Source organism: Pristiophorus japonicus, chromosome 4, assembly GCF_044704955.1.
Source record: "Pristiophorus japonicus isolate sPriJap1 chromosome 4, sPriJap1.hap1, whole genome shotgun sequence".
Lineage (NCBI taxonomy): Eukaryota > Metazoa > Chordata > Chondrichthyes > Pristiophoridae > Pristiophorus > Pristiophorus japonicus.
This window is the reverse complement of record NC_091980.1, coordinates 163,235,199-163,262,358: the sequence shown is the minus strand read 5'-3', so window position 1 is coordinate 163,262,358 and position 27,160 is coordinate 163,235,199. Positions and strand designations below refer to the sequence as shown.

The 27,160-nt window shown below is 44.4% G+C and overlaps 1 protein-coding gene across 1 annotated transcript in view; it reads left to right on the top strand.

The window, feature by feature from the left end:
• The window catches only part of LOC139263147 (intelectin-1b-like), a 393,914-nt gene that overhangs the window by 324,158 nt on the left and 42,596 nt on the right, over positions 1 to 27,160 (top strand). The window contains exon 12 of the mRNA XM_070878771.1: positions 20,516 to 20,679. Coding sequence (XP_070734872.1) covers positions 20,516 to 20,644 — 129 coding nt within the window. The 3' untranslated portion in view covers positions 20,645 to 20,679. The remainder of the gene's footprint in view (positions 1 to 20,515; positions 20,680 to 27,160) is intronic.

Here is a 27,160-nt window from a genome sequence, read left to right as displayed (position 1 = left end):
TGCGTGAGAGCACTGTATCTGACTTGTTTAACAATCAGCCACAAGGTCAATCCTGGATGCTTGGTGACAAAGGACATGGCCGCGCCACCTGTCTGATGACCCCTCCGTGACACCCACAGTGAAGCCGAGAAACAATACAATGAGAGCCACAGAGCCACTCGCAATATTGTGGAGAAAACCATTGGAGTGCTTAAGCAGCGCTCTAGATGCCTGGACCACTCAGAAAGCGAGCTCCAATATCACCCTGAGCAGGTAGCTCAATTCGTGGTGGTGTGCTCCATGCTGCACAACTTGGCTATCAGGAGGGGACAAGAATTGCCAGAAGAGTCTGACAGTCCACCTCACCAGAGAGAGGAAGAGCAGGATGAGGAGGTGGATGCTGACCTCGGGCCAGACAATCTGGTTGACGCTGCATGCCCCTGTCTCCCTGTAGACTGCATGAAAGGGCCCGTGGTGGCATGATAGCTGCAAGACTCTGACATCAGGAGCTCATCAATGAGCTCTTTAACTGAAAGAATGTTGGTGGTATTTACAAGGCTGACATACTACTGGGTGTGCAGATCATCACCTTGGTGACAGTTAAAGATTGAAGTTAAGTGTAATTATACCCTTTAATGTTAAGGAATCACCAGTGTGTAATGGTGCAGCTATCTGAGCCAATGCGCAACAAGGTTTTGTGAAATGAAAAACATTTAAACCGAACATTTGTCTGAAATCATAAGTATATCTGTATAAACCAACCCTTCCCCTTCTCACCACCCCCCCACACTTCTCCTCCCCATCTCTACCCCTTCCCATTCCCATCCTGACTCCAAGCCGCCTGGCCAAGGAGCTTCTCAGGCGATGCTTCATTGGGGGAGCGGAGGGCGGGGATGATGGCCGATCCGGTGCTTGGACGGATTTGGGAGAGGACTGTCCCGAGGTGGGAACGTGTTACGAGCCAGAAGCAAGATGTTGCTCCTGGCTCTCGTGTCATTAGCAATGGGGGTGCGGCACCTTGGGGTGCAGTGCCGCGCTCTGGGACCACTGGGAGCCCTCTGCCACCAGTGTTCCTGGCTACCAGCTCCAGGGCCTCCACCATCCCTTCCATGTTAAATCTTATTTGTTGGACAAAAACTCGGTGCCAACTATGTTCTTGGTGCTTAGCAGGCTTTTTGTTGCTGGTGAATCTTCCTCGTGCCTCCCATAACAACCAAACAAGCACACACCACAGCCACACACGCTTTTAGTCCCTCTCAGCTCCCTCTCTCTCTGTCTCCTCTTCTACGCATGTCATGATGACCCTTGACCTCCTGAATCACGGGAATCGAGCGTTGCCATGCCATTGGTAAGGACGGCGACACTATCCAACAGAATGTCAGAGAGATTTAACACTACCGCCCATGTCATATCACTCGTGGTAACGCCCAATTTTAAAAATGGAGACTAGGGGCTTTGAGAATGGGTGAGAAGCCAACTGTATGAAAACCCATTTTTACCGCCGACGCTGGAAATACCGCCCATTTTTGGGTGACCTGCACAAAAGTGTAAAATCTAGCCCAAAGGCCAGCACTCCATTAGCCTTTTTGATTGCTATTTGTACCTGTGCTTGCTTCCTCTTTACAAGTGGAACCATTCTACAGACATCTTCACAATGTAAACATCATTCAACCTACAACAACAACTTGTATTTACATAGCGCCTTTAACATCATGAAATGTCCCAAAGCATCTCACAGGAGTATTATGAGATAAAAATTTGACACGAGCCTCATAAGGAGAAATTATGGCAGGTTGGTCAAAGAAGTAGGTTTTAAGGAGTATCTTAAAGGAGGGAAGAGAGGTAGAGAGGTGGTGAGGTTTAGGCAGGGAATTCTAGAGCTTAGGGCTGAGGCAACAGAAGGCATGGTCACCAATGGTTGAGCGATTATAATCATGGATGCTCAAGAGGGCAGAATTAGAGGAGCGCAGATATTTCAGGGGGTTGTGGGGCTGAAGGAGATGACAGAGCAAGAGAGGGGTGAGGCCATGGAGGGATTTGAAAACAAAGATGAGAATTTTGAAATCGAGGCGTTGCTTAAGCACGAGCCAATGTAGGTCAGCGAGCAGAGAGGTGATGGGTGAATGGGACTTGGTGCAAGTTGGGACATGGGCAGCCGAGTTTTGTATCATTTGAAGTTTACGTAGGGTAGAATGTGGGATGCCAGCCAGGAGTGAGTTGGAATAGTATGATAAGCAGGCAGAGGAACTAGAGCTGCAATTCACAAAAGGCTAGTCATCTGTAGCATCGGAAAATCTGGCAAATCTGTGTGACAAAGATAACATAGGAAGGAACATAGGAACAGGAGTCAGCCGTTAAGACCCTCGAACCTGTTACGCCAATCACTGAGATCATGGCTGATCTGTATCTTAACTCCATTGACTCGCCTTGGCTCCATTAGCTTTTTGATCCAAAATGGATGACCTCACACTTACCTGCATTGAAATCCATCTGCCACAATTTTGCTCTCTCACTAATCCATCAATGTTGCTTTATAATTTTATGCTTCCGACTACACTACTTACCAAATCACCAAACCTTGTGACATCGACAAACTTGGACATATGGCTCTCTATGGTTTTATCGAAGTCATTAATAGATATATTGAATAGTTGAGGCTCCAGCACAGATCCTTGTGGGACACCACTCACTACTTCCTTTCAATTTGAGTACATACCCATTATCCCTAGTCTCCTAGCTATGCCTGCCTTTACGTGGGATATGTGGAACATTCTTTGTTCCAGTACTACCTAAGTCCACTCCTTCATCTCTTTTTCCGATACATTAATGATTGTATCAGTGCCGCTTCCTGCTCTCACCCCAAACTAAAACAATTCATCAACTTTGATTCCAAATTCCACACACCCCCATCAACTTCACATGATCGATCTCCGACTCTTCCCCTTCCTTCCTCGATGTCTCTATCTCGATTTCTGGGGATAGGCTGTCAATAAATATCTACAATAAGCCGACTGGCTCTGAAGCTATCGTGATTACACATCCTCCCATCCTGCTTCCTGTAAGGACTCTATTCCATTCTCCCAGTTTCTCAGTCTCCGTCGCAGCTGTTCTGACGATGTCACTGTAATGATAGAGTGTATACCGTTCTCTAGCTGGGAGGTATAGCACTCTTGATCTGGAACGGGAAAGCGCGCGTGTGCATGAGGATCGCACGTTGCTGACTGAGCTCCAGAATAAAGAGAGTTAAATTGAACTTAAGAGTTGTTCAAGAGACAGTAAAATACATGGTGTCAGAAGCAGATACTTCCGATCTTTCGACGAACGCATCTATGATCAAAATATTGGAAATGTAAGACTTTTTCGAGCAGATCGAAATCAACGTTAAACAGAGCAGTGCAGACCGTGCATCGTAGACATCACTAGTGAGACCGTGAAACTGTATGTACTTATTCTACTATGGATGGAACGGTTGCAAAATGAACAATATCAATGGACTTAAAGGATGATAAATTGGCATAAGCTTGTTGAGTAATCTATAGGTTTTAGTAAAATAAACTTAAGATAACATAAGCTATTGTAGAGCCTTGATTGAAAAAGTATTTCTACAAATACATGGCCATGATATTTTACTAATTAGTTTTGTTCGAGTCCTCTGGTTATTTGAACTGTTTACATTTAAGTGACATACTCAAAGTCCTAAACGGTCGTGAGCTATCATGACCACCATAGTGCCAACTTCCGCACACATTCCCATTGCAGGTGACTGGCGATTTGAAAGTCAACTAGAAAAAATTCAAACAGCTGTGGGACAGCTATGAAATTATCATGAATATTGTGGAAAAACCAGATAGAATTAGGGTTGCAACGTTTATCAGTGCCATTGGCAGAGATGCCCAAGATATTCACAATAATCTTTCCTACAAATCAGACGAAGACAAACAGGAAATTGCGATTATTTTGAAGCTCTGGGAAGAGGACTGTATAGGTAAAACCAACATCATCCATGAAAGGCACCAGTTTAACAACTGTATACAAGGGGATGAGCGTTTTGACAGATATCTCAATAAAGTGAGGGAGCTGGCATCGTCATGTGATTTTGACAATTTAAGGGATAGTCTACAGAATATCTGATAACACTCTGCATAGGAGGCTGTTGCAAGAATCAAGCCTAACACGAGATAAGTGTGTGATGCTCTGTAAAGCTACAGAGGCCACAGTTGGCCAAATGAAAGCCATGAAGCTCACTAGAACAGATTTAGACTCTGAAGATGTCAAAGTTGCCAGACAGAAACCCCCACTCACAAAGAAATAATTCACAGACAAAGAGTTCATGAACAATTGTAGATATTGTGGAAAAAGACATGAGTCAAAAAACGAAAGGCCCAGCATATGGGAAGACCTGCACAAATTGTAGCAAACAAAATCATTTTTCTCAAAAGTGCAGGTAGAATAGATTGAGGCAGAAGTCTACAAATAAGCCTAAATATCAGGGCAAGTCAAAAGTTAATGCACTGTATGAAGACAGTGATGATTCTGATTTTGACGTCATGATTGTAGAGATGCTTGGTAAAGTTAATCACAAATTCGAGGACAAAGCTGATAGAAGATATACTAACAAGATTATGGCTACCTTCTCCATTTAAGGTCAAATGGTAAAAATGCAAATAGATTGTGTGGCCACATGCAATGTGCTATGTCATCGATACTCACCTAAAGGCTTAAAGGTAAATGAATCTAAGACAACATTATCACTATATGACAACCATGCAACCATTCCTGTGGTAGGAACTTGTAAGGTGCCACTGGAGAATACAAAGAACAAGCAAAAGTACATTGTGCCCTTTGTGATCATTGAGGGCCAAAGTGCACCACTGATTGGCTCACGCACTGCTCAACCACTACAACTGATACAATTACAGAATCAGAATATTGTGGTGATAAATGAACCACGCAAATCGCAAATTATGAACAATGCAAACATCTCGCTCGTGTCAAAAACTGATGTCAACAATACATATCTGGATGTGTTTAAGTGACATGGACACATGCCAGGGACAGTTCACCTTGAACTTAGTGAATCAGCGACACCAGATGTAATTCTACCCAGACAGGTGCAAATAGCGATCAAACAAACACTGCAAGAGGAACTCGATAATTTGGAAGAATGACAAATCATCACGAAAGTTGTTGAACCGACAGAGTGGATATCCAGTCTAGTGACTATACAAAAGCCAAATGGAAAGCTGTAAGTGTAATTTCTGTAAGCTTGTAATGTTTGTAGCTCCACACTGTGGATGTGGACGTATTGTGTACTGCAAGTGCAGGGTTAATAAGAAACAGAACCAGGCAGATTTCCGGAGACTTCCGAGAGAGCTGCCTGCCATGTTAAGAGCTGTGTGTGCTTGAGCTCTGTGACGATATCACATTTGGCGACTGAGAATGGATTTTTCAGATGATTTAAAGCTTAAATTTTGTTGGTGAAGGATTCAGCCAGCCGACTGAGAGACTTTGGAAGTTTCTATCTTTGGAAAAAAGCTACAAAATCCAAGGTAAAATACAGCACACGGTGTGAACAGCTAGAGATTAAAATGGCAGCACCCGCAGGTGAATTGGGACATTTGGGGGAATATAGACACAACCAGGAATGTTCTAAAGCATATGTGGATCAGCTAGAAATGTATTTCACTGCAAATAACATAAGCAAAGTTCCAGACAATGCAATCCAGAACTGGGCTGTGTTGGAACGTAAGAAAGTGATCTTCTTATCGGAGGCAGGTCCGGCATTATATGACACTCTTGTAAATCTGTTTGTGCCTGACGAGCCAAAGGACACAATGCTTAAAGAGATTTTACTGAAGCTGGAGCAGCACTATAACCTCAAACTGTTAGAAATTGCTGAAAGCTATTGTTTCGGGATTCGGAATCAAAAGGCTGATGAATGTATCAGTGATTACATCATAGCATTAATTTTGGAAACTTTCAAAACCGAGCATTACGGGATCGTTTTGTTTGTGGGGTGAAAAATGATGCGATCAGAAGGAAGTTATTGATGACGGATGACTTGACTTTTGAGATTGCTTGTCAGACAGCGAGGTCGATGGGCATGGCCGAACAATATTCCCGAGAATTAAATAATAATTGCGGTCATCAGTCAACCAAGGTAAATCACCTGCAGGTTCAAGGTAAAAAACGGTGGGGGCCCAAAGTCTCAGAAACTGGAAATTCTAACAGAGGGTCTAAGTTGTGCTACAGGTGCCAGGGACAACACATTGCTCAAAGTTGACCATACATGAAGGCAGAGCGTTTCTTCTGCAGGAAGACTGGACATTTTGTGAAGGCATGACGACTGAAGGGTAAGCCAGCTTCCAAAGCTATGAGTCCAGCATTCAAAGCTATGAGTAGAAATCCCAAGAGACTACATAGCATGGAAGAACAACAGGACGAGGAGATGTTCGAGTTACATGTCATCAGGAGCACGAGGTTAATGGACAGCGATTCGGAAAGCATCAAAATCCACATAGATATTGTGGGATTCAAGATACCAATGGAAATTGACACGGGTACAACCGTGAGTGTAGTACCAGAGTCACTATACCATGACAAATTGTGTGATTTTCAACTGGAGAAATCCAAGATAGAGCTGTGAGGCTACTCGGGAGAGAAAATTCTTGTGGTAGGTTGTATCACCGTACCGGTGAAATATAAAGATCAATTTCAGAACTTGCCTCCAATAATAGTGAAAGGAGACAAGTCTGCCTTACTAGGAAGAAATTGGTTGAGCTCACTGAAGCTGGATTTGTGTAAGATTTTCTGTGTGGAAGCAAAATTTTCATTAACGGATGAGGTTATCAAGCAGTATCCGAAGATGTTCTGTGAAACGGGCAGTCCGATCCAAGGCTTCAAGGCGAGTGTCAGGGTACAGAAGGACGCTAGATCAGTTTACTGCAAGCCACGTTCCGTACCATATGCACTCAAGGAGAAAGTTGAGCAAGAACTCAAAAGACTAGAGACTGAGAACATTATTTGTCAGATAGATCGATGTAATTAGGCTACACCCATTGTTGTTGTACCTAAGTCCGATGGTAAGGTAAGATTGTGTGGTGATTATAAAGTAACCGTAAACCAGGCTCCAGAGAGTAATGTCCCCAATACATTGCCGAATATAGAAGATTTGTTCACAACACTGACAGGTGGTCAGATCTTCTCAAAACTGGATCTTACGAATGCCTACTTACAGCTTGAACTAGATGAGGAGTCCAAGTCATGTTTGACTATAAATACTCATCTAGGCCTATATCAATTTAATAGGCTACCGTTTGGAGTGTCTTCTGCTCCTGCCATATTCCAAGGGGTGATGAACCAGATTTTGCAAGGTATTGAAGGGGTAGTATGTTATTTGGATGACATACTAATTTCAGCACCAAATAGGCAAATTCATAATAACATATTGAATGAAGTCCTCAAACGGCGAGAGAAGCACAGAGTACGAGTGTCTGCTCGTAAGTGTGAGTTATTTAAAAACTCAGTGGAGTACCTAGGGTACAGAGTAGACAAAGATGGTTTACATCCAACCATGGAAAAATTGGATGCAATTAGAAATGCACCCACTCCCAGGAATGTCACTGAACTTCGTTCATTCTTGGGTCTTTTGAACTGTTATGGAAAGTTCCCACCAAATTTAGCTACAGTATTACATCCATTGAATGAATTTTTGAAAAAACAGGTCCATTGGAAGTGGTCAAAATAATGCAATACAGCATTCAAGGAGTGTAAAAGCAAATTGGTAGAGAGCACCATGTTAGTTCACTGTGACATATCTAAGGAAATTAAGCTAGCATGTGATGCCTCTCCGTATGGAGTTGGGGCAGTGATCACTCATGTATTAAGTAGTGGGGAGGAGAGACCAATTGCTTTTGCTTCACGCACTCTCAGTGCCAGTGAGAATAATTATGCACAAATTGAAAGGGAAGCTTTGGCATTAATTTTTGGGGTCAAGAAGTTTCACAAATACTTGTATGGTCATAAGTTTACCATCGTTATGGACCATAAGACCCTAACAGCAATCCTCTATCCAAAGTCCCCAGTTCCAACATTAGCTGCAGCCCGAATGCAGAGATGGGCTTTGATTTTGTCAGCATATACATGATATTGAATACAGATGATCAGCTGATCACAGTAATGCTGATGCAATGTCTAGATTGCCTTCACCATCACATGCGACATCCGATAGGGAAGAAGTATTTTATTTTTCATACATTGATGAACTGCCAGTCACAGCTGAGGAGTTTGGTAGAGCAAGCAAACGTGACCCAGTGATGTCAAAGGTGTATGAGTCTATTGCAAATGGATGGCCAGGTAACAGACAAAGATACACATCCATTCTTCATTCATAGGAATGAATTATCAGTCGATAAAGATTGTATCATGTGGTGTGCAAGAGTGGTTATACCAAATAAATTCAGGTCCAAATTATTAGGAGACCTCCATGACCAGCACCTGGGAATGTGCTTGACCAAGAGTTTTGCACGCAGTTATTTATGGTGGCCAGGTCTTGATAAAGATATAGAGTACATCGTGAGTCAGTGTACGACATGTCAATCGGTAAGCAAGCACCCACCACCAGTACCATTACAGCCATGGAAATGGCCTCCCAGGGTGTGGCAAAGGCTACATATTGATTTTGCTGAGTTAGAAGGACAACAATTGTTCATTGTGATTGATAGCCATTCGAAGTGGGTTGAGGTGTTTCCAATGTGGAAAATAACAATAAGTAAAACATTGGACATTTTACAAAAATTATTTTCTGCATTTGGCCTCCCTGAAGAAATTGTTTCGGATAATGGACCACAATTTCGTTCAGAAGAATTTGCACAATTCACAAGCAAAAATGGTGTGAAACATACCAAGGTTCCACCATACCACCCTGCTTCGAATGGTGCAGCAGAGCGCACTGTACAAATTGTAAAACATGCCCTCATAAAATAAATGTTAGATCCAAATCTAAGGAAAAGACAGTTGTCATTGGATCACAAATTGGCTAATTTTTTGATTACATATCGAAATACTCCTCATACAACTACTGGTAGAACACCAGCAGAGTTGTTTCTCAAACGACAGCCACGAACCAGATTCTCGTTGTTAAAGCCAAATTTGGCACAGTCCATAGAAGAGACACAATTAAGACAGAAAGAGAATCATGATAAAGTAAAAGAGAGAAGAGTGAAATTAAACCAGAAGGTGTGAGTGAAGAACCATCACCATAAATGATTAAAGTGGTTACCAGGAAGAGTGGAGAAGATATGTGATCCTCGCACATATTTGGTAAAGATGTTTGATAATGGACAGGTTAGGTTTGTTCATATTGATCATATTTTTCCTTCAGGCATGGAAGGAGTTGAAGGTGGGAATGATTCAATTATTTCTGACTCATCAGATAGTTTTGCTATAGCAGTAGCAAATCCTAAATCCAACGTACTGGAAACAAATCCAGGAGAGAATCAGAATGAAAGTCTGAGTCTGAGTCAGGAAAACAAAGAGCCTGAAGTTAGAGTGAGTTCAAATGAAAATCAAGGAAATTCCGTGGAGGAAAACGTTCCTCAGGATGAGCCTCGAATGAGATTCGATTTGACACCATGTTTGGAAGGTTCTGTTCGAGAGCGAAGGTATCCTCTTCGAAACAGAAAAGTAAAATTTGTAAATATGGAAAAAAAAATTATATCCTGTGTTATGTATAAACATGAAAGTTATGTATGATGTTTGTTATAATAACTTCTTCATTAAGGAGGGAGAAGTGTAATGTCTGTAAGCTTGTCATGTTTGTAGCTCCACACTGTGGATGTGGACGTATTGTGTACTGCAAGTGCAGGGTTAATAATAAACAGAACCAGGCAGATTTCCGGAGACTTCCGAGAGAGCTGCCTGCCATGTTAGGAGCTGTGTGTGCTTGTGCTCTGTGAAGATATCACAGTAAGTATGTATCAACCCTCAACATCTGAACAATGCTCTGAAACGTGGACACTATCCACTTCCTGTGATCAATAACATCTTGCCACAGATGTCAAATGTAAAGGTCTTCAATAAAGCAGACTGCAAGGAAGGTTTCTTGCAATGTGGACTAGACACTGAATCCTCCAACCTCACGACCTTCCAGACTCCATGGTGATGAAATTGATATAATAGAATGCCATTTGGAACCAGTCCTGCCCCAGAAATCTTCCAGCAGAAACTAGACCAGAACCTTGAGGGTTTAGATGGCGACTACAAGATTGCAGACGATATCTTGATCACTAGACACGGTGAGGCAAAGAGGCCAATCATGATGTAAACTTACGCAAATTCATGCAGAGATGCAGAAAGCGAAGCATCAAACTAAACTTCGATAAGTTCAAATAATAGAGCTCCCAAGTGAAATACATGGGATACATACTGTCTAACGATGGACTCAAAGCCGACCCAAGCAAAGTGATCGCAATCAATGAAATGCAGAAACCGCAGGATGTCGCAGGTGTACAACGATTTGTCATCATGACAAAGTACCTCACAAAATTCTTGCCAGATCTTTCAGACCTCAGCGAGCCTCTGTGACAGCTTACTCATAAAGACACTGTCTGGAAATAGACTGAAGAACATGACAAAGCGTTTGAAGCTATCAAACAACGCGTGACAGATTCTCCGATGCTCAAATCTTTTGACCCCAAACTTGCAACCGAAGGTCAAGGAGATGCTTTGAGCAAGGGTCTTGGGTTCGTCCTTCTGCAACATGGTCAATCAATTGCAAACGCGAGCTGAGCGCTCACTCCAGCAGAAACGCGGTACTCTCAAATTGAAAAGGAGCTGCTCGCTCAAGTCTTCAGAATGGAACAAAACCATCAATATGTATACAATCGCAAGATCACACTATGGACAGACCATAAGCCTTTGGTTGCCATTCGATGCAAACTGTTATCTGCAGCACGCAAGCGGCTACAACGTCTACTCATTTGGCTCAACCAATATGACGTCGAAATAAAGTATCAATCAGGAAAATAAATGTACCTAGCAGACACATCTCATGCACATACCTCAAAAACATGGAGAGATCACCAACTGAAATTGCAGTGGAATGCATCCACATGGTGGACTTTCTCCCACACTCCAAACAAGGACTGACTACCATACAATGCACAATTGCAAGTGACTCCACACAACAACTGGTCATACAACAAATCACCATGGGTTGGCCAAAAACGACACATGAATTCCCGCCCAAACTTACAACACAGGATGGCATAGTCTTCAAAGGCTATCGCTGTGTCATACCAAGAACCCTGAGATCCGACATTCGTCAGCGACTTCATGCTGCTCACACTGGCATCGAGAGCACTCTTCGACGTGCCAGGGAATCTGTTTACTGGCCAGGACTGAACAGTGACATAAAAGACTATGGGCTAGGCTTTCCACTTGGTGGCTGAGGCCGAAAAAAATGGGCATTGTCCAGTGATGCGGGATGTATCACCCGTGCTGTTGGCCGGCTCGAGGCACATTTTTGCTTTGCGACTTTCCACTCGGCATTAGCCTAGCGATGTCAAATCGGCGATGTGATTTCTCATCAATCTCATGATCGCCCAAAGAAAACCGAAGTGAATGAAAAAAAAAGCTTCCCTAGCAACGCATTACTGCGCATGTGCAGGTTGATTTTTTTTTCAGGTTGATGCTCCTTCCCGTGTTTTAAGAGGTCAAGAGTATTCACACATGCTCAGAAGCTCTGTGTGGGTCTGGGAGAGAGAGACAGAGAGCGAGAGAGAGGAGAAAGGAAGCAGGTTATCTTGAGCAACTGAGAAAACAAGTAAATTTAAAGAATGGAGGGAGCTGCAGGAAAGCGAAGGGCCAAACCCTTCAGCGAGGAGGCAAATGAGGCCCTAGTGAATAGTGTAAGCGCGAGGTGAGAGGATCTGACACGGGGTGGGCATGGGAAACCTCCACCCCGTGCATATCGGAGGATTTGGGCAGAGATTACCGACGTGATCACGTCGGCATCTAATGAAGCCCGGACACCGGACCAGTGCCGGAAAAAATGGACCAGTCTACTGGCGGCTGCAAGAGTAAGTTCAAATTTAAATTTGAAATCATCCATATTTATTATTTAATGTTGTATGGAAAATCTAATTAGAATCTACAATGTTATATCATAATCTTTAAGCATGACTAAGTAACTACATTAGGATTAAATTATGATTACATTTATGCACCGCAACATAAATTTGAATGTTACAGTATAAAATATCTTCCTATGCAATGTATTGCAAACTTGAAATTGAACTTATCAATCTGTCAGTCCTAAATGTTTATTGCCATATCCATCTGCTTATGCTGTGCAATGTTACCTTACCTATTACAGAATAAGATTTCCATCAACCAGCGGGAGCAACGCAGGACTGGCAGAGGCTGTGCCATGCTGCAGTCACTCAACGCCGACGAGGAGCTTGCAGTGGCCTTGGTGGGGTCAGAAAGCCATTCAGTTACAACCCGTGGTGTGGCCGAACCCATCCTAGAGTCACGTGAGTAATGAGAACTGTGCATTATTCAATGTGTGAATCAATAGTAAATATTTGTTACGCGGGTAATCCTATGCAATGATACTTTAATTTGATATATAATTGAGTTATACTGTTGAGATGTACTATTGATCTTCAAATGAGGTCATGTTAGGCCTGGTGACCGCTTGTGCATATGGGCTAATGGTAATGTTTTGAGTTCTTAATTAAGATGAATTGATTTGCATTGTTAAACGTTGTTTATAACTTCCATTTGTTTTTCAAAGGTCAATAGTATTGATGGAGTCAACGGACACGTCCACTGACCAATCGGGAAACTCCCAGGAGGAAGAGCCAGAGGAGGAGCCAGTGCAGACTCCTGCTGCGGCTGTGTGAGAACAGGAGGCGGAGGAGGAAGAACAGGAGATTTTTTTTGTGGGGGGGGAACAACTTGCGGCCATCTCTTTTGAGACAGATGAGGCACCGGACCAAGCGGTGTGCAGGTGGTGACACCAAGACACGTGACATTGCACACGCTGACCCCACGGTGGTCCGGTCAGCATGATATGCACTCGCCTGCCACAGAGGACCAGGCGGAGAGGTTACTTTCCCTGTGCAGGGAGACAGTCGTGATCGGTCGCGACCTTATCCAGGGGTTCGTGCGTTTCTCAGACAATTGGAGCCAGTTCTCCACAACCTGGAGCGAGTTCTGCTCGCGCTTCTCCAGCTGGTATTCTGAACAGTCACAGGGAGGTGATCAGGGAGCAGACAGCCGCAACAAATGCCCTTCGGCACGCGTTGCTGGCTGGACACTGCGCTGCACCCCAAGGTGTCATGTCCGCTCGCAACGAGACCCCAATCACACAAGCGAGTATGGAGGACACAGTTCCTCTTGACTCAGAAGTTGACTGAGGCTTCTGCTCCTGCTCCGTTACCTCCACCATGGCAGGAAGTCTTGCCGACCCACTCAACACAACGTCTTTGTGTCGGTCTGCGGAGACCAAAACGGGCGGGTGGGGTGCGAACACGGGGTGGGACAGGATCTGGAGAGAAACATGGCCGCAGGTAGGGAGGGGGAGTGCATAGTTCACTTGTTTTGAAATATTCACTTGTTATCACTTTATTATTCTCTTGTTATTGTTACTAAATTGGCCACGTATTCAATAGTTAAATGTTCACTTGTTACCATGACTTAACTGTTCACTTTCCATTCTTTCTGAAATGGCCACTTGTTATCATTACTGAAATGGTCACTTGTTAGCATGACTTAAATGGTCACTTATTAGCATGACTTAAATGGTCACTTGTTAGCCTGACTAAAATGGTCACTTGTTATCATTACTTAAATGGCCACTTGTTCTTTAAAATGTTCAATTTCTTCTTCTTCTAACGTTTTGGGAATTTTGAGGGAATGGTGGGTTGATGCGGGGGGGGGTTGGAGGGAAGGTGTTGTTCATTAGTTCTTCAAAAAAAATTTGTTTCTTAATAAAAACATTTTTTTTATACAACTTTTGTACCTTCTCTCTTTGTTACATGAGTTTTACAACATACAGTTTTTCATGCATATGTTTGTTTATTCTGTGTTCCCATGGAAATGAAACTTTTGACTAAACATAACTGTAATTGAACATTTGAATATCAACAATAATAGTTCATGCGAAGCATTCATTAATGAGCTGCTGACGCAAAAACTTAGCGGCCGTGTAACTGCCACTGGCTACTGGTCTTCGGGAAGAGTGTGGTGGTACCGGTGTTAGATCGCCAGGCTGATTAAGCTCCCCTATGTCCTCGCCTGCATCCTCTCCCGTCTGTTCCTCCTCTTCATCTTCGCCGGCTGCCTCTTCTGTCTCCTCTCCTTCTGGAGGTGGACCGGCAGCATGATCTGGCATTATTTGTCCTCTCTTTATAGCTAGGTTATGCAGCATGCAACACACCACAATAAACTCACGGCCTCCCTGGTCATTGGGAAGCTTATGAAGTCCATCCTGCGAGCATAAAGGGATTCAGTCACTTGTTGAATGCAGCAGTGTGTAGTGTGCTGAGAGATATGGCAGATGTTGCCAGCTGAAGCCTGAAAAGATCCCGATGCGTAAAAGGCCAGGGCAGCAGTAACCTTCACCTTAACGGACAGTGCGGTTCTGATAGTGCTGGAAGGCTGCAGATCATCCTTGACGAGTTGACATATCTCATTGATGACCTCCTTCCGGAATTGCAGCCTCCTAAGACAAGCATTTTCAGACAAGTTCAGGTAGGATTGCTTCTCCAAATACCTTCGTTGGCTATAGGGTCTCTCCTCTGTCTTCGTCTCTGTCTCCGCATTATTCTGCCACCTCTTCGATTGATCCTTTCAGTAACCAGTGTGTGAACAGTTGCAATTAAAGGCAGGGAAAGCATAGGCCCCATCACTATTGATAATTACCTTCACTAATTTTAATAATCTCTGCACTCTATACTCTCTAATCATTATAGTCTGCCCTCTCTGTACTCTCTAAGCTGTACACCAGTCAGTTTGATAGGCACCAACAATATCATTAAATAACTTCACTATATAAAAGCTATTTAATAAATAATTCCAATATATGAGATCTATTTAGCATAAATAAGTTGATAATACCTATTTATATTCCCTGTCCCAAATTTCTGTATAATTTGCTTCAATTTTACTCTCTAAATGACTCAGAACTAATTCTCCACCCTTCCTCAGAAGTTAAAAATGTCGAGCGTAGTGCACATTTCCTTCTCTTAGGCCCTGAAAAAGTAATTATTTTTGAGCACTCTTTTGGGCCTTGCATCGACCCAGCGAAGTGCATGCTAGGTGCTGAAACTTGGGATGAGCCTTGTGTGGGTGATCATTTGCGCGATCATCTCGGCGATCAAAGTGGGAACTTGAGGGCCTATTTTTCCGGCGATATTTTGGGCCTAGTTTCCACTTTTTGCTCAAAATGGGCGATCGAGGTCCGTTTTGGGTGATAGATGGGCCTTAGATGGGCGATGTGAAGTGGAAAGTCTAGCCCGGTGTTTCAAAGTGTGAAACATGCAACACCTGTCAATCGAGCCAACCAAAAGAGCCAATGATAAGTCACGACCTCCCTCAGTGACCAAGGGAAAAGATTGGTTGTGAGAGATTCACACTCGATGGCTGACTATTTATGCACAGTGGACTACTACTTGGGCTATTTCGAGATAGACAATCTGCACGGAAAGAAGGATGCCACTGTTATCATCAAACACCTCAAGAAACACTTCTCCAATCACGGTATTCCAGACACAGTTCAATCCAACAGTGGATCTCCATCCAACTCACAACACTTCACAAACTGTGCCACAAAATATGGATTCGATCACATAACAAGCTCCCCAGAATATCCACAAAGCAATGGAAAGGTTGAGAACGTGGTTAAGCTCGCAAAGCGTTTTATCAAGAAGGCAAAGAAAGACTGCGGAGACTTCTACATGAAACTTCTCATCTGGCGAAACACACCAATTGAAGGCCTTGATAGTTCACCAGCACAACGCTTAGTCAGTCGCCGCACAAAGACAAACATCCCTATCGCAAATGATCTACTCAAACCAAGAATCGCACAGGACGTCAACATCAACAAAAAAAAGAACCGTGCCAAACAAGCACACTCCTACAACAGAGGTGCTACAGCACTTCCTACACTGCAGGAAGGAGAAACAGTGAGACTCAAACAAGCGCAAGACAACAAAGTTTGTCAAAAAGCTCAGGTTCAGAAACAAGTCTGCATTCGGTCATATCAGGTCATTACAGAAGATGGCTGTGAGTATCATGGATATAGGAAACATCTGAGAAAGAGCGCTGAGACATTCATCGAAACTCCAGAGATCTCAGTGACACCCACACATGTTCCGCTGCCAACACAGCCAACTAACACACGAAACAGCACTTCAACGACAACACACGAAAACACTGAAAAAGGGACTAAAGCGATCAGTGCACAGAACACCACTGAAACAGTTTGAGGCAAAGCAGCAGAATCTGCACAACACCAAAATACCTGGATCATTATGTACAGAAATAAGAAATCATGAACACTGGACACTTGGATAAAGAAACAACAAGACAAGGTTTTAGTTGTTGTTTGCTAAACTTGTAGTTGTTTACTACATGTATTCATAAAAAGTTAATTACTGGTTTATATTGAAGTTCACTGTAATCCACTTTGTTTCTTATGAAAGGTAAGGTGTAATGATAGAAGGTATAGCGCCCTCTATCTAGGAGGCATATCGCCCTCGATCTGTAGCGGGAAACCTCGTGTGTATGAGGATCGCCATTTTAACTGCACATTGCTGACTGAGCTCCAGGGTAAAGAGAGTTAAATTGAACTTAAGAGTTGTTCAAGAGACAATAAATACAGTCACCTTCCACAACAGTGCTTCCAATATGTTTACCTTTTCCCTCAACCGAGGATTCTCCTCCACCGTGGTTGATAGGGCCCTCGATTGTGTCCGTTCCACTTCCTGTACTTCTGCCCTCACCCCTACCCCTCCCTCCAAGAACCACAATAGGGTTCGCCTTGTCCTCAGCTTCCACCCCACCAGCCTCCACATTCAACGGATCATCCCCTACCATTTCTGCCACCTCCAGTAGGATGCCACCACCAAACACATCTTCCCCTCCCCTCCTCTTTAAGCATTCTGAAGGGAATGATCCCCCCGTGACACCCTGGTCCACTATTCAATCACCCCCAACACCCCCTCCACTTCCCACGGTGCCCTCCCAGGCAGCCGCAGACGATGCAATATCTGTCCTTTCATCTCCTCCCTTCCCAGCATTCAAGGTCCCAAGCACTCCTTCCAGATGAAACAGTGATTTACTTGTACTTCTTCAATTTAGTATACTGTACTTGCTGCTCACAATGCAGTCTCTACCCTTGAGAGACAAAATGCAGATTAGGTGATCACCTTGCTGCTCACCTCAGTTCAGTCTGCAAGCGTGACCCTGAGCTTCTGATCGCTTGCTATTTTAAATATCCATCCCATTCCCACTCTGACCTCTCTCTGCAGCCTCCTACACTGTTCTAATGAAGCTCAAGGGAAGCTCGAGGAACAGGACCTCATCTTTTGATTAGGCACTTTACAGTCTTCAGGGCTCAACATCGAGTTCAACAATTTCAGACCATAATCACATTTTTTCAGACGGCAGGTGCTGGTTAATATCCTGCTGTTGCCTTTTACAGCTCCTGTTGACCCATCTTGTATCTTTACTTGTCCAATTTCCAACCCCTTTAGCCCTGCACCAACATCCCTTTTGTCATTTAATCATGTCTGCCTTCAACCCTATCACAGACCTTCCCTGTTGTTCTTTCCTCCCCTCCCCCCTTTTCTCTGCCCCTGTACTTGCTTAACACATGTCATATCTCTAACCATTGGCAGTTCTGACTAAAGGTCATCGACCTGAAACGTTAACTTTGTTTCTCTCTCCACTGATGCTGCCACATTTTCTGTTTTTATTCCCTACTCTCTGTCTTCTACCTCCCAACCAATCACCTAACGGGGTCAATAATTTACCTTCAATTCCATGAACTTAATTTTAGCCAACAGTCCTTTAAGTAGAACCTTATCACATGTCTTCAAAAAGTCCATATAAGCTACATCCATAGACATTCCCCTGTCAGCTACTTTAGTTACCTCCTCAAAAAATTCAATTAGGTTCTTTAGACATGATCAACCCTTTATAAATCCATGTTGGCTCTCTGTAATCAGCTCAAATTTCTTGAAATGCTCAGTCTGATAAAAGTTTATAACCCATCTTTACCACCTTGAAGAACAAATAGTTCAAATCTATTTGGTTGTCCCTCTGCTGTAGCAGTCCATTTGCAAGGCACAAAAGTCACCTAAATTATCAAGCAAGTTTAAGTTCAAGATCATTCACCAACTTCTGCCTCAGTGTCAAATGTTAAACTGTTGAACATTCTGAACTGTTGTGATTAATTCATCCGCTTTGGGTTGGTGAGGAAATATTCCAGCACCTGATCAATATCCGACGACTGCTGGTCGAAGGGTGCATGTTGACAGGATGTGCTGTAAAGGGTTAATGGCTTGTAAAGGGTTAATATCCTCGCTGAAGGAAATGTGGAAATGGCTGAGACCTTAAACAATTATTTTGCTTCAGACTTCACAGTGGAAGACACAACAACCATGCCAAAAATTGCTGGTCACGGGAATGTGGGAAGGGAGGACCTTGAGATAATCACTGTCACTAGGGGGGTAGTGCTGGATAGGCTAATGGGACTCAAGGTAGACAAGTCCCCTGATCCTGATGAAATGCATCCCAGGGTATTAAAAGAGATGGTGGAAGTTATAGCAGATGCATTCGTTATAATCGACCAAAATTCTCTGGAATCTGGGGAGGTACCATCGGATTGGAAAGCAGCTAATGTAACGCCTCTGTTTAAAAAAGGGGGCAGACAAAAGGCAGGTAACTATAGGCCGGTTAGTTTAACATCTGTAGTGGGGAAAATGCTTGAAGCTATCATTAAGGAAGAAATAGTGGGACATCTAGATAGGAATAGTGCAATCAAGCAGACGCAACATGGATTCATGAAGGAGAAATCATGTTTACCTAATTGACTGGAATTCTTTGAGGATATAATGAGCATGGTGGATAGAGGTGTACCGATGGATGTGGTGTATTTAGATTTCCAAAAGGCATTCGATAAGGTGCCACACAAAAGGTTACTGCAGAAGATAAAGGTACACGGAGTGAGAGGAAATGTATTAGCATGGATAGAGAATTGGCTGGCTAACAGAGAGCCGAGAGTCGGGATAAATGGGTCCTTTTCGGGTTGGAAATCGGTGTTTAGTGTTGTGCCACAGCGATCGGTGCTGGGACCACAACTGTTTACAATATACATAGATGACCTGGAAGAGGGGACAGAGTGTAGTGTAACAAAATTTGCAGATGACACAAAGATGAGTGGGAAAGCGGGTTGTGTAGAGAGGCTGCAAAGAGATTTAGATAGGTTAAGTGAATGGGCTAAGGTTTGGCAGATGGAATACAATGTCGGAAAATGTGAGATCATCCACCTTGGAAAAAAAAACAGTGAAAGGGAATATTATTTGAATGGGGAGAAATTACAACGTGCTGCGGTGCAGAGGGACCTGGGGGTCCTTGTGCATGAATCCCAAAAAGTTAGTTTGCAGGTGCAGCAGGTAATCAGGAAGGCGAATGGAATGTTGGCCTTCATTGCGAGAGGGATGGAGTACAAAAGCAGAGAGGTCCTGCTGCAGCTGTGCAGGGTATTAGTGAGGCCGCACCTGGAGTACAGTGTGCAGTTTTGGGCACCTTACTTAAGGAAGGATACACTAGCTTTGGAGGGGGTACAGAGACGATTCACTAGGCTGATTCCGGAGATGAGGGATTTACCTTATGATGATAGATTGAGTAGACTGGGTCTTTACTCGTTGGAGTTCAGAAGGATGAGGGGTGATCTTATAGAAACATTTAAAATAATGAAAGGGATAGGCAAGATAGAGGCAGTGAGGTTGTTTCCACTGGTTGGGGAGACTAGAACTAGGGGGTACAGCCTCAAAATACAGGGGAGCCAATTTAAAATCGAGTTGAGAAGGAATTTCTTCTCCCAGAGGGTTGTGAATCTGTGGAATTCTCTGGCCAAGGAAGTAGCTGAGGCTCACTCATTGAATGTATTCAAATCACAGATCGATAGATTTTTAACCAATAAGGGAATTAAAGGTTACGGGGAGTGGGCGGATAAGTGGAGCTGAGTCCACGGCCAGATCAGCCATGATCTTGTTGATTGGCGGAGCAGGCTCGAGGAGCTTGGTGGCCTACTCCTGTTCCTAATTCTTATGTTCTTATGTTCTTATGACCAATGTAGCAGCATTGACGCTGAAAAAGTCCTGGATCAAGTACTGGTTCTGTGATTCTAACTCTTGGTAATCTGAGCTTTTCACAAATGGAATGTGTGTTCTTGACCAAAGGAACACAATAAGTGATTTCTCTTATGATAAAGCTTCTATAAAGTTTTTCTCTAATCTAGGTGAGTGGCTGCGTTAGAAACCAAACAGCAGGGACAAACTGCAGTCCACAAGGCAGGCTGTCAGGCACCAGGCAATGGCTCAGGCTCAAAGTACTGGAGTCTGTTCAAAGAGGACCGAGCCATTGCTGAACGACTGGAGAAGCTGAAGGGAGAAACCAAACCAAGTGAGTGCCATTGTCAATTCCGAGAATTATTTCAATGTATGTAATGGAGGTCAAGGGAAACTCCAAAAGTCTTTATAAACATGCAATATTTTGCAGAGCCCCTGATTGAGCTCAGTGCACCCTCACCTCGGGGTAAAAAGGTTGCAAGTTCCAACCCCACAATAGGACTTGAGCACACAGTCCAGGCTGATGCTCGAGTGCAGTACTGAAGGTGTGCTGCATTTCCAGATGCTAAACCTCTCTTTCTCAAACTGTGATTCAGGAGGATGCTAATTATCTTGTGCACTATTCGAATAAGATAAAGACTTCTGCTGGTGTCTTGTCAGCATCCCCCCCTCCATCAATACCAGATTAACTGGTTAAGAAGATAAGAACATAAGAAATAGGAGCAGGAATAGGCCATTTGGCCCTTCGAGCCTGCTCCGCCATTTAATTAGATCAAGGCTGATCTGATCATGGACTCAACTCCACTTCCCTGCCCACTTCCCATAACCCTTTCTTCCCTTATCGCTGGAGCAGTGAGAGATTGTGGCCCAGGGGAGAAGTGAGTTCGGGACCAGCCCACAGTGCGATATGTGTGCGCACTAGGTCCATGCAGCAGAGCTGGTCTCCAGTCGTCTTGGGTAATCCTTACCACTGAACCAAGACCTAGCTCTGTCAAGCCCGTGTGGTGGCTGGTGTGCAACGGCCACCACATGTTAAAAAAATCCACGCACAGGCATCTTCGAATCTTGAGGATGTAGTTTGGGTCCTTCATTGAAACACCAGTGAACTCATTCTTTTTGGTCTGGAAGCAAGTCATCCTCGTTTCGAGGGATCGCTTATGATGATTCCCTTATTGCTCAAAAATTTGTCTATCTCTGCCTTAAATATATTCAATAACCCAGCCTCCACAGCTCTCTGGAGCAGAGAATTCTACAGATTTACAACATTCTGAGAGAAGTAATTCCTCCTCATCTCAGTTTTAAATGGGCAGCCCTTTATTCTGAGACTATTTCCCCTACGAGTGGAAATATCCTCTCTGCATCCACCTTGTCGAGCCCCCTCATTACCTTCTAAGTTTTGAAAAGATCACCTCTCATTCTTCTGAACTCCAGTGAGTATAAGCCCAACCTACTCAACCTATCTTCAAAGGTCAACCTCCCCCATCTCCGGAATCAACCGAATGAACCTTATCTGAACAGTCTCCAATGCAAGTATGTCCTTCCTGAAATACGGAGACCAAAACTGTACGCAGTACTCTAGGTGTGGCCTCACCAATACACAGTACAGTTGTAGCAGGACTTCTCTGCTTTTATACTCTATCCCCCTTGCAATAAAGGCCAACATTCCATTTGCCTTCCTGATTACTTGCTGTACCTGCATGCACAAGGACCCCCAGGTCCCAATGTACTGCAGCACTTTGCAATTTTTCTCCATTTAAATTATAATTTGCTTATCTCTGCAGCCACTTCTTTTAAGACCCTAGGATACAAGCCATCAGGTCCAGGGGACTTGTTCACCTTTAGTCCCATTATTTTACCGAGTACTACTTCTTTAGTGATAGTGGTTGTATTAAGTTCCTCCCTCCCGATAGCCCCTCGATTATCCACTATTGGGATGTTTTTGGTGTCTTCTACATTGAAAACTGATACAAAATATTTGTTCAAAGTCTCTGCCATTTCCCTGTTCCCCATTATTAATTCCCCAGTCTCATCCTCTAGGGGACCAACATTTACTTTAGCCACTCTTTTCCTTTTTATGTACCTGTAGAAACTCTTACTATCTGTTTCTATATTTCGTGCTAGTTTACTTTCATAATCTATCTTCCCTCTCTTTATTATTTTTTTTAGTCGTTCTTTGCTGGCTTTTAAAAGTTTCCCAATCCTCTGGCCTCCCACTAGTCTTGGCCACATTGTATGACCTTGTTTTCAATTTGATACCATCCCTTATTTCCTTAGTTAGCCACAGATGGTTATTCCTTCTCTTACAGTCTTTCCTACTCATTGTTTGTTGAGAGTTATGAAATATCTCCTTAAATGTCTGCCACTGCTCATCAACCGTCCCACACTTTAATCTATTTTCCCAGTCCACTTTAGCCATCTCTGCCTTCATGCCTTTGTAGTCTCCTTTATTTAAACTGAGGACACTGGTTTGAGATCCAACTTTCTCACCCCGCAACTGAATTTGAAATTCAACCATGTTATGGTCACTCATCCTAGATGATCCTTTGCTAGGAAATCGTTTATTAATCCTGTCTCATTACACGGTATCAGATCGAAGATAGCCTGCTCCCTGGTTGGTTCTGCAACATACTCTTCAAGGAAACTATCCCGGATACACTCTGTGAACTCTCCCTCAAGGCTACACTGGCCAATTTGTTTTGTCCAATAAATATGGTTAAAATCGCCCATGTTTATTGCCATTCCTTTTTTACAAACCCCATTATTTCTTGTTTTGTACTCTGTCCAACAGTGTAGCTACTGTTAGGGGGCTGTAGACGATGCCCACCAGCCACTTTTTCCCCTTATTATTCCTTATCTCCACCCAAACTGATTCAACATCTTGATCTTCTGAGCCACTATCATTTCTCACTAAAGCACTGATCTCATCCTTTATTAACAAAACTATCCACATCCTTTTCCTTTCTGTCTGTCCTTCCGAATTGTCAAATACCCCTGAATATTTAATTCCCAGCCCCGGTGTCCTGGCCAATTTTTATCCCTCAATCAACATAACAAAACCAGATTCTCTGGTCATTTATCACATTGCTGTTTGTGGGAGTTTCCTGTGCACATATTGACTGCCGCGTTTCCTACATTATAACAGTGACTATACTTCAACACCACCCCCAGTGCGTCAATGCAGTCTTCGGCTGCCTGACCAAAAGAGTGTTTGAAGACCAGGCCCTCATAAATGCCACCAAGCTCATGGTCTACAGGGCTGTAGCAATATCCACCCTCCTGTATGGCTCAGAAACATGGACCGTGTACAGTAGACACCTCAATTCGCTGGAGAAATACCACCAACGATGTCTCCGCAAGATCCTACAAATCCCCTGGGAGGACAGACGCACCAACGTTGGCATCCTCAACCAGGCCATCATTCCCAGCATTGAAGCACTGACCACACTTGATCAGCTCCGCTGGGCAGACCACATAGTTCGCATGCCAGACACGGGACTCCCAAAGCAAGTGCTCTACTCGGAACCCCTTCATGGCAAACGAGCCAAAGGTGGGCAGCAGAAATGTTACAAGGACACCCTCTAAGCCTCCCCAATAAAGTGCAACATCCCCACTGACACCTGGGAGTCCCTGGCCAAAGACCGCCCTAAGTGGAGGAAGTGCATCCGGGAGGGCGCTGAGCACCTCGAGTCTCGTCGCCGAGAGCATGCAGAAATCAAGCGCAGGCAGCGGAAAGAGCGTGCGGCAAACCAGTCCCACCCACCCCTTCCCTCAACAACTATCTGTGACAGAGACTGTGGTTCTTCTATTGGACTGTACCACCACCTAAGAACTCATGTTAAGAGGAGAAGCATGTCTTCCTCGATTCTGAGGGACTGCCTATGATGATGATAATACTTCAAAAGCAACTCATGGACTGTACTGCACTTTGGGATGTCTGGTAGTTGTGAAAGGTGCTATATAAATGCAAGTCTTTTTCTTTCAAAAGGGAATTGTATAAATACTTAGAGACAGATTTTGCAGGACTATGGGGAAAGAGCAGGGGAGTGGGATGAATAGGATTGCTCTTTCAAAGAGCCGGCACAGGCATGATGGGCGGAATGGCCACCTTCTGTGCTGTATCATTCTATGATTCTATCGTGATTGCATTTAATTAATTATCTAATGTTATCCTTGTTGAACAGTTTCTTCGCCTGTTTGAGTAAGTTTTCTGCTGCATTCTTTATAGTGCGGTATAATCGACAAAAGTAAACCACCCTGTCATGTATGTAACCACAATGTAACACCACTGTATTACTGTATACACTCAACCTAGATGCACACCTTGACCACAAGGGGTGAACTTGTGGGAGACACGCCTTACTTGATCACACAGGTATAAAAAGGAAGGTCCCACGCAGGGTCATCATCTTTGGAGTCCTGTAAATTAAGAGTTAAGGTCACAGAGTGACCTTGTTCCCAGAATGTGCCTTGTGTGGTTTCATACTGTAGAGTAAAGACTTTACATTGGTGACGAGAAACGGGAATTCACGACCCACGAGAATGGCCACTGGTAGCACAGAGGAGCGGTACTCTGTTGGGGAAGACTGGGATGATTTTGTCGAGAGGCTTCAGCAAAGCTTCGTTATGAAAGAATGGCTGGGGGATGCAGCGGCCGACAAGCGAAGGGCTCATCTTTTGATCAGCTGCGGACCAAAAAGTTACGCGCTCATGAAGGACTTACTAGCACCCGAAAAGCTGGCGGACAAAACCTTTGAAGAACTTAGCAAGTTGATTGGGGAGCACCTCAAACTGGCGAGTAGCATACATATGGCCCGACACAGATTCTACACCCACCGACGTCGTGAAGGACAGAGCATACCGGACTTCGTAGCGGACCTCCGGCGTTTGGCTAGCCTCTGTAAGTTCACAGACGTCTGCAGGGGGGAGATACTAAGGGACTTCTTTATCAAGGGCATTGGTCATGCAGGAATTTTCCGCAAATTAATTGAGACCAAGGACTTGACCTTGGAAGCGGCGGCGTTGATGGCTCAAACTTTCATGGCGGGGGAGGAAGAGATGAAAGTAATATACGCCCGCAATTCTGCCTCTAACGCGGTGATGGATCAGGGAGTCAACATCATCAATGCGACTCAGAGCCCCGCAGGCAGGCGGGGCAGTCCGACACTCCCCAGGCAGCAATAGACCCCAGAGTAGGACTTCAACAGAGACAGACATTCACGCCATCACAGTGGACAATGCGGCCCGGGATGGGGCCATTAACACCCACCAATAGGGTACTTAAGAGCAGTCAAAGGGACAGTCAGCGTGGAATGCCTGGCCATAGTCCCTTTGTTCCCAACAATGGAAACTTTAACTCATGCTGGAGGTGTGGGGGAAAACACTCAGCTAGATCTTGCAGATTTCAACAGTTTTTCTGCAGGAACTGCAATCTCAGTGGCCACTTAGCTTGAATGTGCAGGAAGTCTGCAACCAGACTAATATATAAGGCGGATGGACCAGAAGAGGGTTCTTTGAGGCAGGATGACTTTTGGGGCAAATCAATGGACGCCGAGGTTCAGCGGGTCCATGTGGCGAATATTCACAGTTCATACACCAAAACACTACCAATGATGATGAGGGTTTTATTAAACAGTATCCCAATACGCATGGAGCTGGAAACTGGGGCCAGCCAGTCACTCATGGGGATATGGGATAGTCGAGAAGGAAGCGCTTGCATGTGTCTGTGGTGTAAAAAAAAATGCATCAGTACCTCTTTGGCAGGAAGTTTGAATTAGAAATGGACCACAAGCCATTAACATCCCTGTTGTCAGACAGCAAGGCTATCAATGCCAACGCATCAGCTCGTATACAGCGATGGGCTCTCACGCTGGCTGCTTATGACTACTCCATCCGGCACTGGCCTGGCACTGAAAATTGTGCTGACGTGCTCAGCAGGCTTCCACTGGCCACCACTGAGGGGGCAGCGGAGCAAAGCACCGAGATGTTCATGGCCGTCAATGCCTTTGACAGCGCAGGCTCCCCCATCGGAGAGGCGGGAGATCGAAGAGCAACGTCGGGAGGCCTATAAAGGTCAGCAGGGAGTTCGTGAGGCAGCCGGAGAAGCGGGAGATCGAGGAGCCATATCGGGAGGCCTATAAAGGCCAGCGAGGAGTTCGTGAGGCAGCCGGAGAGGCGGGAGATCGAGGAGCCACGTCGGGAGACCTATAAAGGCCAGCGAGGAGTTCATGAGGCAGCCGGAGAGGTGGGAGATCGAGGAGCAACATCGGGAGGCCTATAAAGGCCAGCGAGGAGTTCGTGAGGCAGCTGGAGAGGCCAGCCAGTGCAGCTGCTGCTGGGAGAGAAGGCAAAAAAGAAGTAGAAAGAAATGGAAAGATGACGTCACAGCCAAGGGGGTAAGTGATTGGCTGGTGGATTGGTGATTGTTTTTTCTTTTTCTTTTCTTTATCAGTAACTAACCTTTTAGCATTGCTGTTGCCAAATTAAGTTAATCTAAGGGTTAAGCCATGGCAGGAGAGCTCGGACACATATTATGCTCCTCCTGTAATATGTGGGAAGTCAGGGACGCTTCCGGTGTCCCTGACGACTACGTGTGTGGGAAGTGCATCCACCAGCACTCCTGACAGACCGCTTTGCAGCACTGGAGCTGCGGGTGGATTCACTCTGGAGCATCCATGCTTCTGAGGATGACGTGAATAACACATTTAGTGAGTTGGTCTTACCACAGGTCAAGGATACATAGCCAGATAGGGGATGGGTGACCAACAGGAAGAGCAGTGCAAGGAAGCTAGTGCAGGGGTCCCCTGCGGTCATCCCCC